The 18,410-nt window shown below is 41.3% G+C and overlaps 1 protein-coding gene across 4 annotated transcripts in view; it reads right to left on the bottom strand.

The window, feature by feature from the left end:
- Positions 1-18,410, bottom strand: part of ubr3 (ubiquitin protein ligase E3 component n-recognin 3) — a 39,683-nt gene that overhangs the window by 2,421 nt on the left and 18,852 nt on the right. For 2 of the 4 annotated variants that reach the window (XM_085765384.1, XM_085765382.1), the window contains 14 exons: positions 17,521-17,670; positions 16,405-16,538; positions 15,826-15,936; positions 15,329-15,529; positions 14,200-14,336; positions 10,464-10,549; positions 7,159-7,264; positions 5,290-5,390; positions 4,022-4,146; positions 1,927-2,034; positions 1,561-1,686; positions 1,238-1,417; positions 380-589; positions 100-239 (listed from right to left, as the gene is read on the bottom strand). In XM_085765384.1, coding sequence (XP_085621510.1) covers positions 100-239; positions 380-589; positions 1,238-1,417; positions 1,561-1,686; positions 1,927-2,034; positions 4,022-4,146; positions 5,290-5,390; positions 7,159-7,264; positions 10,464-10,549; positions 14,200-14,336; positions 15,329-15,529; positions 15,826-15,936; positions 16,405-16,538; positions 17,521-17,670 — 1,915 coding nt within the window. The remainder of the gene's footprint in view (positions 1-99; positions 240-379; positions 590-1,237; positions 1,418-1,560; positions 1,687-1,926; positions 2,035-4,021; positions 4,147-5,289; positions 5,391-7,158; positions 7,265-10,463; positions 10,550-14,199; positions 14,337-15,328; positions 15,530-15,825; positions 15,937-16,404; positions 16,539-17,520; positions 17,671-18,410) is intronic. The other 2 variants (XM_085765383.1, XM_085765385.1) reach the window with 1 other exon arrangement.

Genomic DNA, 18,410 nt, shown 5'->3' with positions numbered 1-18,410 from the left:
CAAGTGTGTATAATGAAAGTACAGGAGAATCACAGCGTTTGAACCATATAGAGCTCACTGCACTATTGTGTTGTTATGGTCATGTGCGATGTTTCGTACCGTAAATCGCGGTCCTCCTCTCCATGGGCATCAAGGTAAACAGAACCCCACAGGCAGAAGCGATGTCCACGGATGATGATGATGACTGAGGCATTTATCAGTAGAAAGATGCCTGTAGCTGCGCCACAATGTTGGGAGTGCTGCAAACGACAAGCATCAAATAAGCTTTGACAAAAACTGACCACAACACTGTCACGAAGCTGTGATCTGTGGGAGTCAGTCATTTACATACACAGTAATAATAATAATAACAGTACGGCCCCGCTTTTGAAGCACTTACCAAAACACATTCACAGATACCCTGCTGTTTGCAACACACGCCTTTAAGACAGACGAAGGCGCCACAAACGAGGCAGAGTGCAGGGTCTTTTGGCACCTTTTTGCAGGCAGTGCAGGCCTTCCTGTGATAGTACTGGAAGATGATATTGTAGTTGTCAGGGAGCTGCAGGAGGCGAGGGGCTGCCCACTGAGGGTCCTGGACAAGCAAAGTCTTCAGAGGAGAAGAAAGACATATTCAGGACACAGCTTTATTGTGCACCACGGTCATGAATACATTTTGTCCTGGAACTCTTCCCTTCTCCTCCCTCAGCTTTAAACTTCAAAAAACAACTTAATAAAAACAGTGAAATATACAATTGACTGTGCTTTCTTGTTTGTTTAATCTACTTTAACCCCTTTTCAGCAATAAAATGTAATAAACAGTGACCTATGTTAAGGATTCAATGGAAATTTACATGCAGGACACTCCAAATTTCACCAAATGATGTGTAACATCCAAGATAAAAGCAGTACTGAATGATGAGGGTATGAGACACATGGTTAGTAGTGCAGTCACTCTCCTCAGACGGTAACGGCTATGGACCTTGTCAATCAAGGCTGCCGCTAAATTCAAAGTGTCGATAGCAGTTTAGTTACATAAATCATTCACAGGACGTCAAACTCAAAGTATGCACCTTGCATTTTCAGATTGCTCCGAGAGGGAAAGTGGAAGGCCATTAAAAAGAAATTGAGAAACTTCTCTTTTGACATGCTCATGTATTCTGAACTGTTAATCGATTCTCATTTTGATTTCTCAATTCTCATTCTCAATTGTTTTGACTGTTTGTTTTTTTTAAGTTTGCACATTTCACACACGTACCAATGATTGCTCAGCCTCCATCTGAGAGAGCCCTGTAACCTCAGCACACCACTGTGTCACCAAGTCAAAGGCGCCGACCGCCCACTCCAGACATGAGGCACTGTGCACGGTGTTGGAAGGCTGAGGGGCCGAAGGTAAGAGCCCCAGACACACAGCCAAGGACGAGAACTCCTCCTCCTCCTGAGAACACAACAACAAGACGACGGCTGATGACTTCACTTGGTTTTTCGCTGACATCCAAGATTCACACGGTGTCTAAGTCACATCAGACTTCATGTAAAGTGAGATGCGACATGTGTATGGGGTGAAATGGTATAACATACCAAGCAGCCAGTTAGGTTGTCTCCGTAGAGGTGGTGCTGCAGGAGGCAGGAGAGGCGAAGGAAGGGCAGGCAGAACTGCTGAAGGCTAAACTCAATAGACTGTGGGGACCACACACTGGAGCTCAGCTGGAGAGGGAAACCGTAGCAACACTTGATCAATAAACAGCCAACAGCTCACTGATAATACTGTGATATACATCTCCCCTGGAGATCGGCAAAGGTATTAGACCTCTGTCTCTCAGGGTAACGGCCATCTCATTGAAAAAGAGCAGCAGAGAAAAAAGGCGAGGAGAGAGAGAGAGAACGAGAGACGTCCTGTAGGCACTTATGTTCTCAAGTGCTAGAAGAGTCATTTTAATGTCTCACCATTGATGTTTCTTCAGTGTTCACCTTGTAGACACTCTCGTCTTTTGAGAGCTCACTGATAACGTGACTGAGCAGCGCTTCAAAAGACTTCTCAGCATTTGCAGTGTTCTGTAGCAGAAGAAGAATCAAAAAGGTGAATGTCAGAATATAGATGACATGAAAAATCAAATGGCCAACACTGGCCTGTTACACTCTATAATCTTTTCTGTGGGTCAACAGATATAAGCTTCAAGTTACCAAGTGCCACTTTTGATTGAAATGAAAGGATCTCATTGAATTAATGCAGTTTTTAGCTGGATAAAAACATTGCATATGTTTATGTTTCCTCCCAATGCAAGCAAGCAAAGAATAAGCAGACCAAACAATGAAGCCCCCCCCCCCCCAAAAAAAAGTCTAGTATTGTGCACAGTGACACTTCTTTTCCCACTTAGACGTAAGAGATGACATTAAGGATGAGGCCGTCGACTGGAGGGATAAACATCGCTCTTCCAAAGATATTTCTTCACTGCCTAACGTGGTGGTCTAAAGTCTCCCAAGACATTTTCAGATTTCATGAGTACAAGAAGCTCACATGTCCAGATATATAACTCAGACAGAGACTAATTCACATGTCTCTTCCTAGAACTAGTTCACCGTAGAATATAATGACTTATGCATAATAACTAGCGGACGGTAATTCTTTCAATATAATATAACATCTGACAAGTGGTTGAGACATTACTAAACGTGTGTTCTGATAAAAAATTCCACTGGCCTGGCTAGTATTTTATAAAGAGGAAAAGCTGTGAGCATTTATCAAGCTGAAGGTGGTAGAATATAAAACAGCAGTCTTATCTTGCCTCTGTCCTTTGTCATAGATTTATAGGGGAGGAATTTCAACTCCATGGATTTCCTTCCTTTAGGCTCTGATCTTTGCTCAGACTCTATCTTTTTTAACAACCTCAATTTAATTACAACAGAGTTCTGCTAAATATGGATGTTTTTTCTCATCTTGGATTTGAAATCCATCTTGTGAATTCCTCCTCTGCTGTTCATGACGGTGTAGTGGGACGATACTGATCCATTATGGATGGAAACATCCTTAAGGGAGAAGGTTTCAGCTATTTGTCTTTTGACATTCGAGCCAGCCACTCCCTCATACAGCGATTTAACAGAGTGAAGACAGATTGCCAATTAATGCAACACTCTTCAGCAATCACACTTTTTTTTTCTCCAGATAATGAAGATCGATACTGTCGAGTGTGGAGAACACATAAATGAAATCGGAAAGGGCTTAATTAATCTCAATACTCATATACAATGATTTACTGTGGTTGTGGACCTACTGTGGTTCTATGGACAATCAGAAGAAATACAATGGTAGAAAATATCTATTTTCAGAAAAAGTTTTTAGTTTTATATTGGGTTATATTACTTTCATATTGTGAGCATGTTGTTTGTTTGGGACCAATTTATATTTAAAACATCCTGATTTAAGGTTTCTTTCAAACCAATTTTTCAATGATCCCGTCCAGGTTTTGTTTGCCTCTTGGACATGTATGTGCACCATACGCACACACGTTTCACACATTCAGACTTATCTATAGGTATTGTAATGCACTGAAGAAATGCGACAGTGGCACTGTGTCAATCAAGGCAGAGAAGAAGAGCGCAGGTGAGTTAACATGGATGTAAACAATATAGATTTCAAATCTATAAGAAAACTGAATGTAAACACAAAATATTTAGTTCACATAAAAACAAGACAGTGCTGTTTTAGGTTCAACATGCTGATTAGGAATGCACAGACTACACAGGCTTGTGAAGGCAAATCACTCAGGAAGGGGACATCAAAGCAACAAGAAGTAAGTACAAACCCGGACATAAGAAAAGTCCCAAAAATAGAGAATAAAGATTCAAACAACTTAAGCCATGAACTTACAAATTACATTACATGTCTATCAGAGGTCACAACCTGAGTTATAACATTAAAGCCTCTGATCATTGCAGATCAGAAAGATAAAAGGAAAAAAGGCCTGTGTTTGATACCAGGAAATATAGAGTCGGGAAGCACAAGCATGTTGTTATTATTACCGTCATGTGATTTCACTTTTACCTTCTTGAGTGCTCCAGATGTGCCCCAGGCCTGCCTTTCCTCTGGGCTGAACCTGGTTGACAGTGCAGCCAGAGCCTGGGTGAACTGCAGGTTGTACAGCATCTTGACCACACAGGTAAAGTGTTCTACACAGGAAGACACAGTGACATTTTGTATACTTTCAATTAAAAAGAAGATAACTCACATTAAAAAAAAATGCTGGTTTAAGGAGGTTGGCAGGTATTCAAAGCAGCATTGTATTCAGTCCCTCAGCTCTGTATAGAAGTCTGGCTGAACAGCACGCGGGATAATTAGCAGAGCATTTCAGGTGGAAAATTCAGCCTGAAAGATTTTTTAAGATCGGTCCTGAAAAGAACAGAGTGTCATTTGTTTTCTTCCACGGCAAAGGACTGCTGACGGCACCAATGTCCTAGTGACTGTGACAAGTGTCAACACAGGCAACACACAGTGCACGCAGAATTCAAAAAAGGAGGCCATCCCCTGCTAAGAACCTTTCACTGACCAATCATTCTGTCTCACCCTTTTTCTTTCTCTTCTGAAAAAAAGATAATGTAATTTAAGACAGAGGTTGTTGTAAGCTGCATTACGTTTTGTGCATGTAAATTAGGCATAACCCTGCTTCATTTATGTGCCTCTTTCATCCTGTTGTAATGAAAAATGAATACAAGACTTCATTAATGTTGCTTTTCTTTTAACTACATAAACATTATATAACCTGTAGCCATGATGTACAACATGCTATTACGGAACGCAACCTTGATCGATCCAACAATTCTTATTAAATATGATGTATGATAGCATGTAATATCCAACTATAATGTTAATGGTTTCAATCAAAAGCTGTTCTTTCCAATACATCTATTGCTCCTAACAGCCTCTGCCAGTGGTCAAGCTAATTCAGTTATCAACAGCATGATCTGCCTGCTGCAGCATTTCTCTCATTGAACGTGACTGTAGGGTGCTGTGCCGGGTCTTTAGGTGGTCCTCTGCCCCCCGCCACCTTTTAAGGACTAAGATGGAGGAGGTGCAGCAACAAGCCACAGATGAAGGGCACATGAAGGAGGTGCAGCCCTCCCATCAACCAGGGTCATGTCTCTTGCAGCCAAATAGCAGCAACAGGGGCACAGATAAGAGATGTGAAATGCTTCTTTCCAGCTCTCAGGCCTGATTATGACTGATAATGGGGTTGTCCTTGTTGTGAAGCAGCCGCCGAGCAACTCCCCCGCTCTTGACCAGCGCCGTGATGCAGTCAGACGGAGAATTTGTACCTTTTCTCAGAGGCTGCGGCATCGTTAACACAAAGATAATCAGGAGGGACGGGACATCTCGACACAGCATGGGCACCTCGGGTCTCTCTTCATCAAAGCTACTGTGAAGCAAGCACAAGAGACTTCTTTAATCAGGGGGTGGTGGGAAAAAAAACACCAGAAACATGTATTCAGTTACCAAATGCAGGTTATATATTCATGTAGTAAAAACAGAGGTACACTATGACTGAAATTATACATCCATTATAAAGACAGTAAATACTGGCCACACTACTTTTGCATAACCATTAAAGTTAACTGCCCATCACATTACTGTTATAGCAGCTTGACATTATTATCATGTCTGATGAGGGGAATGAGGAGATGCTATAAAAGAGTTAGGTGAAAGACGAGACTCTTCTCAATCAGATCGGTCTATAGAAATCATTTAAATTTAAAAGCATGATGCAGTTTGTGAGTAAAAAGAAAAACACTCTTCTTGATATCATAATATTTTCTAGTCACGTCTCTGCTTCCTCTTGTGCCAAGAATCAAAGATCATGTGAGCGTTTGTGATAAACCTCCTGTCCTCTTTGAATGACAGCAAGGTAACAGTCACGTAGGTATGGATGATAACAGCTCGACCGAGACGGCTCCGTCACATGCTCCATGTTTGAAAAAGGTACGAGAGCAAAGGTCTTGCTGTGAATATAGTTTTAAATTTGCTTAACAAACACCCGGCTTGGAAAGGCCCACTACTTGCATTTCCAGACCGACTTCCTTCAGCCCTAGTTACATATTCATATTGTGTGCCATCTCCATTTAAATGTCTCCTGTACTGTTGACAATTCAGTGCGGCTCCAATCTCCACTCTCCTCTTGAAAGGCCTCGGGGGTTTTGAATGCTGGGAACTGCACTTAAAGAATAATACCTTCCATTACCAGAGCACTCACCAGTTAATTCTACTGTGCATCAGAGGAAAGCCTCAGAGGACAGAGTGTTCAACCCTGCAAAGACCACTGTATACAAACAATACTTGCACAGGGGAAAATCTATATGCATTCCTCTGTGGCCTATTTAATAAAATAAAAGACCAGAGCCATGTTTTGCATTTATGTAGAAACATCTCTCTCTGTCCTATTTAACTAGGCTGGATCAGGTTGACTGCCTAAGGGTGTCAATGACAGTGCTCCCCCCTGAAACCCTGACAAAGTATTTTTAAACAGCAAATGGCCCCTTTGAGAATACTGTATAGCTATGAGCACTTTGGTAGTAACAGGTCTAAAAGCTGTCTTACAACGCTAACAGGGAGGAAAGGTTGTCAAAGCTCATTTTGTACCGTTAAGTGCTGCAACTACATCTGACAACCAAAACCCCTTCTGCACACGAAACAGCATGGCCCAACGTACAGGAGTGATTCACGAAAGAAAAAAGGCAGCGTGTGCTGAGGTTGAAACCGTTCCTTTTGTGTTTTGTTAAAGCCGGTTTCAGTTGGAGCCAGGTGGACAGCTGGGATCTGACATGGCGTACTGCTGGTATGGTCTTGGTGTGGTGCAGTTGTTCTCGGCACAGTGAATTTGACAGGGTCGTTTTTGCTCTCTGTGGAGTGCCCGGTAATTTGCCAGATGCAGCAATTATTGGTATCTATGGAAACCACGCATGTTCCCTTTTCTGTTTTTAGCTCGTCTTTGTGTGGAGGAAAAGCTTTAAGGGGGGGGGGGGGGCTGCAGGAGGAAATGGTGGCGTTTAAAGAGAGGACAAAGTGGCGCTTTGATTGCATGTTTATGAGAGGGGAGGACAAGTAGAGACTGGGGAGGTGAGTGTCCGACGTATGAACAGATTTATAGATTTACTGTTTGCAACGGTACTTAAGGGGAGAAAGTCACTCACTCTGCCTCTTTGCTTTGTGTGATCTGAGTCAGCTTAGTCCAGGGGTTGTAGGCTGAATCGATGCTGTACAGACGCATGTGCATGGCCAGCACATGGAACAGCTGATCTGAAAAGAGGAGGGGGGGGGAACAAAACAGCATCATTGTTATGTTCCAACAAGCCCTCGCGGGAACAAAAACCAGCAAGTGTCTGTTTATCTCCGTGTCCATTGTCACACCCCACCAGCAGCCAGTGCAGATCAAATGATGAAAGCAGTTGACTTGAACCAACTGCAGGCTAATGGTTTGGCTCAGATAAAACCAGGCCAGGCCAGATGGATGCATGGTAGCGCTCGATAGCCTCGAGCAAGTATTTGGTCAGGTCACACCTGTTAGTTGTGAAACTAATGGAACATGAAGAGAGCCCCCCACCACCACCTCCTCCTGCGCACACACACACACACAAACACACACACACACACATGTAGACACACACTTGCTTTAAATAGCAGGACAGTTCAAAACCTCTAAAGCCTTTGTCTTGTAGAGCAAACGTGCAACAACTTTTTCAAAATCCATGACACTACAGCAACGACCCCAACGTGTGTTAGCATGTTGGGGTTGTTGCAATGTATTTCCAAGTGGAAAATTTCTCTTAATGGCCCAGGAATAAATCAACCTACTTTTACAAACTGTGAACTTGATCCAAGTCATCTTGAAGCCAGAAATTAAAATTGCGTCAGAGTAATAGATTTAAATTGCATATAAACCAAATTTGGAACCGGTGCCACTAAACCAATCTGTTCCATTCACTCTCATCTTTAGGTGAACGCTACCACCTTCTGTGCGACCTAAACCTTTTCCAATGAGCAACACTAATCTTATTTGATTTTGTTTTACAGCAAATTATGATACTGTAATGCAGCAAAGTGCTTCCAATTATCAGCTCTGCAATTTGAGCCGTGTGAACTATCAATATGTAGAGCAATACTGCCCTCCACAGGCTATCATGGATGCAGCTTTTTTTTTTTAAAGCAAGGTGTCTGTGACGGTCGTTGGTTGCATCCCATTTGTCTTCTGTGTGGCTTGTTTCCTCTCTTCCCTCACTACCACTAATCTCTTACAGGGAATTAACCCAAGAGAGGCAAGACAAGGGTGGGAGAGGGGTAAATAAGAAATAGAAGAGAGGTGAAGAAAATCTGGGCTGTCCTGTCAACCCAAATTAAAGTGAAATCGCCTGTTTTCCCATGTGATCATGTACTTCAGTTTAGTTTAGAGGGAGTATCTTGTGTGGTGAATACGTCCTAAAAAGGTTAGGCTCCTCTGAGAAAGCAACAAATCTAACAATAAACCACATTATTCTGCTTCCTACACTACCAAGACTGCTGTGAGAGAACAGGAACAAAGGAAAAGAAGAGATGGTGAGACAGAAAGAAAAAAAAAGCTTCCAGGGTAATTCGATGTGTCCTCAGCTATGAGATGAGTCAACACCATGTAGCTAAAAGGCTGCTCTGAAGACCATTTGCCTGGTTTCTGAAAGGCGACACTGCTAACAAGCCTTTCATTCGCTCTGATCCACCTGACTGAGCAACATGCCTGCATGGAAGCAGCTCTCACAGTTTAATATATATTAATCAGTGTTCGCCGTTTCCCATGTCACAATGCATGATGATCATGATCAGCTGTTGTGATCATCGACTTTGTGTTGTTTGGTATTTCTATTTTACTTACATCTTCGGTCAGGTGGTGTACATTTTGGTCTCCATACACTCGGCTAGAAAATAGGTATTTTCACAGTTCTCGCTTCTCATCGCACATATTTGATTACATGAATCCTCTTGGAGCGCATGATGCAGCATGACGTCTACATGTAAACTCACACCAGACACACAAAAAATGAGGTGTGTCGAATAAACCAAATACAGCTGTCAACACTCAACAAGAACTGCAAGTCTGCACTGCTGAGGTCAATGTGATTTAGCTGTAAACTCCCTGAACAGCACCACCCCCCACCCAAGTCCCCAAGATTAATTCAAATATTTGCAGTTAAATAAACCAAGGACAAACTATTCAGAGACTGGACTCTCTAGATTTAGCCTATTTCAAGGGAACTGCAGGTTCCTAGTCCATCGTATCCTCATCAGTTCAAGGGAACAAGTGCCTGCGGGGGAACCGGCTTAGGAACCCCATGGGCTGTCACAGTTAGCACACGTCTGCCGTTTTCTTTCAGATCCATTTCCCTAAGAGGAGCAAACACTAATGTACTGCAGCTGAGTAAATTTGGCTGTCAGCACGACTACATGGTTAATGTAGCTCAAAAATGGCAAACCTCCCGTGTGAAATCTCTCTTCAAGCCACTCAAGGATGGCAGGTCGTCTGACTGCAGCAGTCACAACTTTGATAGAATAATTAAACAGAGAGTGAGAACAAATACAAAGATGTAGTCTCAACAACAAACCTGACATGTAATGTACTTTCAATTGCTCTATTCTGTAACTTCATCTACAAATACTTAAGCAATTATTAAAAATGTTGGTGGTGGTGGTTCATGTTCTGTTTTTATTAAGGTTTAATTTAAGATCATAGCTTTCATCGTCACCTAGACACAAGTCCTTGTCGGTTGTGACAAAAACAGCTAAAACAGCATTTGCCTGCTTCATTTACCCTGACTGCCCCCGACAGCTCACCTGTGACAGCATCTGTCCTGGCCTGTTGTTAATCGCCACCAGTTTTTTTTAATGGTTCATTGTTAACTGTATAACATAGAAGAGTGCCACCTGTGTTAACAGAGTAAACCACCATCTTTTTTTCTTCTTTTCTTTAATCTGTGAAAAAACTGCAGGTCACAGACAACCCACAGACACTGATTGATTAAAAAGGGTTCTGCTTTTATTTTGAACCTAAACTAACGTTTCTGTTACATTATATACAGTATAACGTGACGAGACACATGTGAATACTAGTGGCGGAAAAGGGAATTGAAATTGGTCATTTAGGAATTAGTCACTTAGTTTACTAAATGTCCTTAATTTCTAATCTAATTGTTGCTGTTGAATGACTATACTGTCAGCACTGTTCATTCTAATACTGATACATGAAGTACACATGGTGTGATGTAAAAATAGACAGTTTATAAAATCTTACCTGTTTTTTCATTTATGTCTCAATAGAAAATTCAATTTAATGATCCCATGGGACAAATTAGACCAAAGGCATTCCAACTGACTAAAAATATCAGATTCAACATACTTTATATTAGCTGGCTTGGTTTAAATTACCATACCATAGTATGATAAAAGATGAGGACGTGTGGGGGTGAGTACTTACTGAGACATGAGCGTTTGGCAGCTGCACTGGCGCCACCAGAACACAAGTTTCCTCCCCGATGCACAAGCTCCAACTCCAGGTTGGTCCTGAAGAGACAGAGCCCAAACATTAGTACATAGTACATGTATGAACATGGGAACTCTGCAACGATAAAGCATGATCTTATTGATTACAAAGAAGCAACACTTCCTAATTTTATTTATACAAATGTAGTTTAGTATCAGCTATGTTAACGTTTTAGATTAAAACTCAAGATCAAACCAGAAATGCACAACCATGTCATGTAACGCTACGCTGTGGGTCTGGTCTCAACATTGTACTGGCTTCAGCAGAATGTGACATTAGAAGAATCCCTTGCTTTCCATTGGTTAAAAATCACATTAGTTGACACACAGCATCTTTCACATTGTGGCTGCACATGCAGGTACAGTGAATCTGCATCATCAGCCAGTGTGTAGAACTGTTCGCCAAGTAAGAGGCAGCATTACGAGGAGAGGTCTTTGAAAATGGTTATTTAGCAGTATTTCAGCATTGTATCGACTGTTTCTTTAAAGAGATGTTTATTAATTCATATAAAAGTTTACCGTTGTTCTAAAGCAGGTCTATAACCACTTTCATTGACCCACAAATGGTACATTTGTACACTCTAAGGATCTTAGGATAGAGAGCATGGTATGCTATACAGATTGTACAGCCCCTTAGAGTGAATTTGTGATTTGTGACATTGACTTGACTTTTTGTCTCTAAAAACAAAAAGCCAGTACAAAGGTTCTTTGCAATGTATTGCAGGTTATATAAAAAAAAACATAAATTTTGGGTGCAGTGTCCCTTTTGAGCCAGCCACTACAGCAGAGAGCATACCTGTGTGAGAGAGAGAGTGTGGGTACTGTATCTGGTATGGCTGAGCATCATCATATTCAGCTTTTGGTTGCGTAGCCTGCATCTTTTACCAGTTTGATTAGGAAGATGAAAGATGTTGCCTAGTCAAGCCATTTGCCGTTCAGTGTGCCCGTTTTGCAGCAGCAGTTCCGTATCAAATAAATGACAGCTTTCCAAGACTGATTTTGCACAAGCTGGACCATTAGCATAAAAGCTGTTCCAACCACAGTTCATGCATAATCCCCAGTGTGCATTTCCCATGCATATCCAAACACATTTTACTCCTGAATTTTAATTCCCCAATACATAACAGTGAAAAAATAAACTAAAACCTTTAACAAAGTGTATAGATGGTGAGTACAGATAGGAATTACTAAAATAAGACTGATCTCAGCCTGTTTTCATCCTGCCACTGGCCATTTCTTTCTATGGGCTGGGAAGGTGGGGGCAAATCCTTGGGTTTCCTGGGAGAAAAAGCAATTTCACATAGATAATGCAGCCACGGTGAAGCTCCATCTGGCTTTTGCTGATAAGAGCGCCCCTGTGACAGAGGAATTTTCCACTCCTCAGGCAATTTGCGTTGTTCATTGAACTTCAGAGAGCCAACAGGCACCCAGACGCACTCAGGGGATCTTTCTGTTCAGGGTGGAGGGCTGAGGGAATCACGGCATTGGGTGGGCAAAAGGTCTGAATAGTTACGCTCTAGGAAGGGCGAGAGTTTTTGGAGTGGGAGTGGGAGTGGTGTGGAGTTAGAGACCCCAAGGTGAACTCGGGGCCAGTCATTTCTCATACCTGTGACCAATCTTTTGAGCGGATACAAAAACCTGAGAAAGAGACCATGTCATTTTTCCCCCTAAGCTTGTATATTTAGGCTGTTTGATGAAGGATGGGTGGGACTCTGACATGTAATTTAGATTCTGGCCAGAATATACCTAGGACTTTACAGTAGCATCCAATGCGTTTTACATCCGAAAGTGGGTAGTCCACCCCAAGAAAAAAAATTCCAACTGGGATTCAGCAAGGTTGAGAAAGACCACTGAAATTCAGCCACAGTGGGAGTAATAAATCCAACACTTGGTCAGACCCAATAAGTGAAGATAAAGCAGAACTTGAAACAACTTTATTGTGGCCTAAAGTGACAAACCTGCTGATGCCGCTAAAAAAAAAAAAAAAGCAGCACAGTTCTTGCTACCAATTCCAGGAGCAATACAACAACTTAATGAGAAATATGAAGAAAACAAATCAAACACCTTCACAGCTCTCTGAACAACTTAGAAAAAAAGGCAAAGTAATCCATATACTTGATACAAGGACTATACAACAACTGCAGTATCGAATTTCAGTTCCAGTTCAAGGATCCTTTCAGGAGTAAAAAACCTACAAAGTGAGACTCTCACGCTGAAGAGAGGACACTACTGTCGTTTTTCTGTTATTCAAGATGAGGACCTGGTGAAGTCAAGTGGAAGAGCAAGCTGACATTTATTCCACTGGACTCAACAGTCAGTGGTGTGTACGTGAGTGTAAAAGTGTGAATGGTGGTGCCGAGAGAAGAGGACCTCCAAGTCGACGTGCTGTAGACTTAGAGGTCAGTGGCCACACCGAATCACTCAGAGATAACCCAATACGACCCAGTCATTGCTCATAACTCTGACAACAGACACACACACACACACAAATTCTCAAGATCCTAAAAAAACAAACAGGACATTGTGTGAATGAATATTCTTGATTAATGCCACTATTTGCCACACCCACAACAGTTATGGGATGGTTAAGAAGGACATTAAATCACTTGTATATGTGACCCATTTGTTTTATTATTCCATCTATTCATTTCCAGCCACTTATCCAGGTCTGGTTTGTTACCAGCAGCGGGGTAAGTCACGCAGCCAAAACAGTCTTTTCCACAAATGCATCCTCCAGCTCCAACACCAAATGGCAAATAAGATTTCTCTTCGTAGCTCTGGGTTTGTCCCAGTCACCTCACAGTTGGATCATGTGCCTGGAACATCTCCACATACGTGTGCATGTCAAGGCTCAACTAACATCAGCTTTCTCCAAATAAGACATAGAGGCTGCAGCTCTACTTAACGCAAAACGAAGACTCCAAGCAAAGCTACTCCCACAGCTCATGAACATAGGTGAGGGCCAGATCAAGCGATAAACAAAGAGCTTTTGCTTCAGGCTCCGTTACCTCTTCACCACAACAGTCTGTACCAATCTGTCGAGAAAAACTTTAACTCCTTCTCATGGGGCAGCACCTCACTCACAACTCATAGTCTAATCACCCTGACGAAAAGTTGGAGGTCTTTCTGATGCAGAAGAAGAATTACATCAGAACAGCACTTCTCAGATGTGCTGGAGGATACTGTCTATGGAAATTACAAAGAGAATCAGTGACGAAGCACAAACCCTGGTCCGAAAGCTGCACACAGACTTCAGGGCCAAACCACATCATCTCTCAGGTATCCTTACAAGACTGACGATTTAGTCTATGCTTCCACAACCACAACACAATCTGCCTCTCTCCTCCTAAAAACAAGGTATGACAGCGAGCCTTCTCTTATATTTCCCTGTCATACCTTCACATCTCTCAGGGAATGTAAGCAGTGTGAGAGCAGGGCACACCCTCCAAGCAACCAGCAATTCTGACCAATTATCTCGGGCTGTCGCCCCTTTAAGAAGACTCCCGGGGTCACACTCACGCCACCATGTGGATCAGGTGGTCAGAAGACTCAGCAGACATTCATAGCCCTAAGAATATAGGTTTGTGTATGACATAATAATTTACATAACCATGCTATAGGGGATTCTATTAGCTGAGCCCTATCTAATTACAGTGTGACTTTGCTCTTACCTTGCCACCGAGTACATGAAGAGGAAATCGTTGTCAGGGGAACCAGGGTTTCTGCCGTAGTCCATGTATTTCTTCTGAGTGGTGTTCTTGATGTCTTTGATTACCAACTCCATCTCTTTACTTAAATTGGACTCCGTCTTTGAAAAAAAAAGAGATTAAAATAAATTTAGACTTTAGGAGGAACTTTGGGAAGCAAACCTGCACAAGATGCAAAATGAGAGAAAATTGCAGGTATGTAGTAATAATGATTCACAATAAACTCAATCATTAAATGACACACTGATTTTTATAACAATAAAACTTTAACCAAGTTTTTCTGAAAGGAAACAGTTTTTCTATGTGTGTCCCTTTGTAAACCGATTGTGTTCTTTATGCCTTTTTCTAAACGTCATTCTTCTCCTGCAGGATAAAGCTGCCATTAGCCATAGGCATCAAAACGTCTGACTCAAACACCTATAATAATCAATACGTAATGTAATGGCTCATCAAAGAGCAGATGGTTCCACTATCTGCCCTGAGCAGTATAGATGAGCTCATATAGACATTAACCCCTTTCATCAAAACTCTGCTCAGCTACACATCATTTGCAAGCAAAAAACAGCATAAAGCATTGTGATAAACATGAGAGCTATAAATTACAAAATTGTGATGAATTTAATGTATTCTGAATGGTAATCGGGGCGGGACCTGATAAGCTTTATGCTTCTCCCGTTTTCCCTTTCGGTCATGTGCTTGTATTGTGTAACTGAAATTGTGTGTGATGAAGTCTGATTCAATTAACATGTACGAAATAAATAAATAAATAAATACAATTTACATTTTAAAATGACATGTATCTCCTAAGATCAGAAACAGAATTGAACTGCTGAATCAGTGACGTGTAAACAATGGCAGGTGCTTGATGAAACAGGAGGTTGTTTCTGAATTCCTAAAGGAATTAACCACCTTGTTTCCATCTGCATCAGCAGTCAACACCCCCTTTGATTTGGCATAATCTGATTATTTGTGCTAATTATAATCACTGTCTATGTTCCCACCAGCCACTGATAAGTTGACTGTGTTTGTAGCACAGCTGTGTAAAACATTCAAGATGCTTGTAGTAATAGCTGGATGGATTTGTAAAACTTACAGGGAAAAGGCCAAGTTTCTCCTGAAGATCTTCGACCTCCTTTACAAGCACACACAGCTTCTTGTTTGTGGGAGAGTGCCACGCACCAGCCTCTGTGGACCGCCCGGGGCGACAGGGAAGGACACTATTGGCAAACTGTCGACAGAGTGGGCACGTGAATTCACCCTTGTCAACAGAGAAACCCTGGAGGACCTGGTCATTCTGGAGAAGAAGAAAAAAATCATGACACATGAAAGTTAAATCTGACCTATGCCTTCCACACTCTTAAAGACTTAAAAGAAGAAGAATGGCACATTTTGAAAATGTCAAGTGCTTCAATAATAATGACACAAAAATGAAGTGAAGAAACAACTTGCATTTAAGTAGCTGGAATAAGATTGTGTCAGGCAAACTCACTTTACTAATAACTTGAATGCTTAATCAGTTGTTGACAAAATTGGGTATTGAATTTTCTGTCAACGTGCTCATCAGTTTACAACATCCAGGCTCTCTCTTACCCTCAGAGACTCCATGTATGACTTGTGGCAATCTATATGCAGAGTGTGTCCACAGGTCTGGACGTACACGCCCCCATCCCAACCTATTGACACAGACTGCAGACAAGAACTCTGCAGAGTTCAAAAGAGAAAAATCACATCAATTAGAGGATGAAAACCAGCCTTCAAGCATTCAACCTCCTGCACCTTTTTGTTTATTTTGTGGTGCTGATGAATTAATGGATTTTTATGAAATAAATATATATCTGAATTAGCAAACACCATACAACAAAGTGAATATAAATCAGCTAATGTGATTCTGCTTTCTTATGAGGAATTTAACTAAGAACCAGACTACAAAATTAATACACAGCACTGTATTTAGTTATATATAAAGTTAATTGTCAGTTCAACTAAGCTTAATAGGTTTAGTCCAAAGTGATTTTATGACATGCATGTAACCTCAGTGTCAAGAGATTCATAGACAGGATGAGAGCTGCTGAAGCTGCCAATTTACACACAGAAATCCATATGCCTCAAAATGCTCTAAGCACGTTGAGGTTTTTCTCTCTGGTGTAATATTTTTTGCAATACACCCACATCTTTGAAGAACCGTTGCATGAGCGTGAGCCTGACATCATGAGCCACTCCACACGTGTCCGCAGGGTAGATGTGCTCTTCGTCGCTCGTTGGCAGCTTCTTAGCCTCTTTGTTTTTGCAGCGATGCCCAAGCACTGAAAGACAATTGCAGAGATCAGTGGTGGGTAATGATCAGTCTGACTTATTCAGCGTCAACATGAAAAAGTCAGGGATTGCGATCAGAGTTTCTGTCTTAGGGCTGTGTTTTTCAAATCATTATATTTTCCCTCATCCATTAATTGTTTGATTAAACATTTAGATGTCAAACAATCTAGAGGCAACACATTTTCCAAGTTGTAGGTTAGAAGCTGTTTCGCTTGATAAAAAACAATTCACTGAGTATGCTTTGTTACCATCCAGCCTTCAAATTTACATGATTATACTTTTTTTGCCATAATGCAAAACAATTAATTTACTACACAACAGGACAATGTCAAAATTTAACTGATAATGGTCTCTGGTTGTCAGAATGGAGAACGTAATGAATGGACCTGCTGTTGGACAAGACGTTCTGTGACATTGAGGTCAGAGCCTTCTGAACCTTTTCACAGTGTGACTAATCATTAATCAAACCTGCCATTTATGGATGACAGTGAGTGATCCGCCCTGTCCACAAAAATGGAAAAGAAATTACCTCTTACAACAGAAGGCTCCATGTACAAGAGAGCAGGGATCAACATGAATGATAAATGACCTAATTAAAACCATAGTTAAAATCGCCTATTAAAACTCTGATTCACAATATGGTGGATCAAAGGTGCCACGAATAACTGCCCATAAGGACAAAGATGTGACTGTCTACGAAGGACTCCTCCTGAGAATTTTATATATATATATATATATATATATATATATATATATATATATAACACACACAGTATATACACACACACACAGTATATACACACACACACACACACACACACACACGAAACATGGTATATATTCATCATGTGTGATTCATTCTTGATAGATATTTATACATCTTCTCAAAACTTTCTTGATCAATCTCTTCCAAACATATCACTGGGAAAGTTAATTACACAGCAAACTCAAGGATGCTGGGAAGTGCCATACCTGAGGATGCCTGGAGAAGAACCACTAGGCCAGTGGGACGGTCCTCAGTGGAAGGTCCACTCTGACCACAGATCACACAGTCATAAAGAACCTCAGACTCCATCACTTCAGATGCTCCTAGATCCATGGCCGCCTCCGTTTCAGGGGATTCTGTCACAAATGGTCATATAACATTGTTAATACCGTAAAAAAAAACTGTAACAATTGGACAAATCTGAGAGGTTTTAATTTGTGTGGCCAGGGGTACATTTTGTGTTTTGTATTTTTTCAATTTATACCATTTAATTTATTCACGTATTCATTTTGGTTCAGTGTTCTTGAATATTTTATTCTCCTTGTACAAAACTGGTTAATTCAGAAATAATTCTGATCATATTCTGAATTATATACTAAAAATTCACTGTTGCAAATAATTTTGGCCAGGAGACCAGAGTCCAAAAAACATACTTCGGGAAGAAGAATGGGTTCACACAGCCAGAATGGGCAGTGAGGTGCGTAACTTCCATACATCAATACTGGGAAAGTAAGGAAATCCACTCACTGCTTTCCTCATCTGCATGATTGGCACAACACCAGAAATTAATTACTGATGTGAAATTAGTTTTAAATGTTAAGAACCATGTTCAATTTGATCAGTAAGTATTGTGGAGAAATGTCAAGCTGTGTAGGAAATTGATTTATTGCTTTTTGAAAAGAATATGTTCTCAGGAGAGGTCACCGTGTTCCTGGGGAAATGAAAGCTGTTTGCATTAGATGTCAACACTACAGCTTTAGCCTCAGGCCGTCTCGGTGCACAGAGCCACCATTGGGTGCGCATGCTCACACATACACACACGCGCACATTCACAAGGTAGGATGGCAAGGACACAATGTGTTGGTGTGATGCTGCT

The sequence above is a fragment of the Trachurus japonicus genome, chromosome 21 (assembly GCF_045865225.1).
Source record: "Trachurus japonicus isolate A0001 chromosome 21, Traja_1.0".
Taxonomy (NCBI): Eukaryota; Metazoa; Chordata; class Actinopteri; order Carangiformes; family Carangidae; genus Trachurus; species Trachurus japonicus.
The sequence above is the reverse complement of the archived record's forward strand: the minus strand, read 5'-3'. Positions and strand labels throughout refer to the sequence as shown.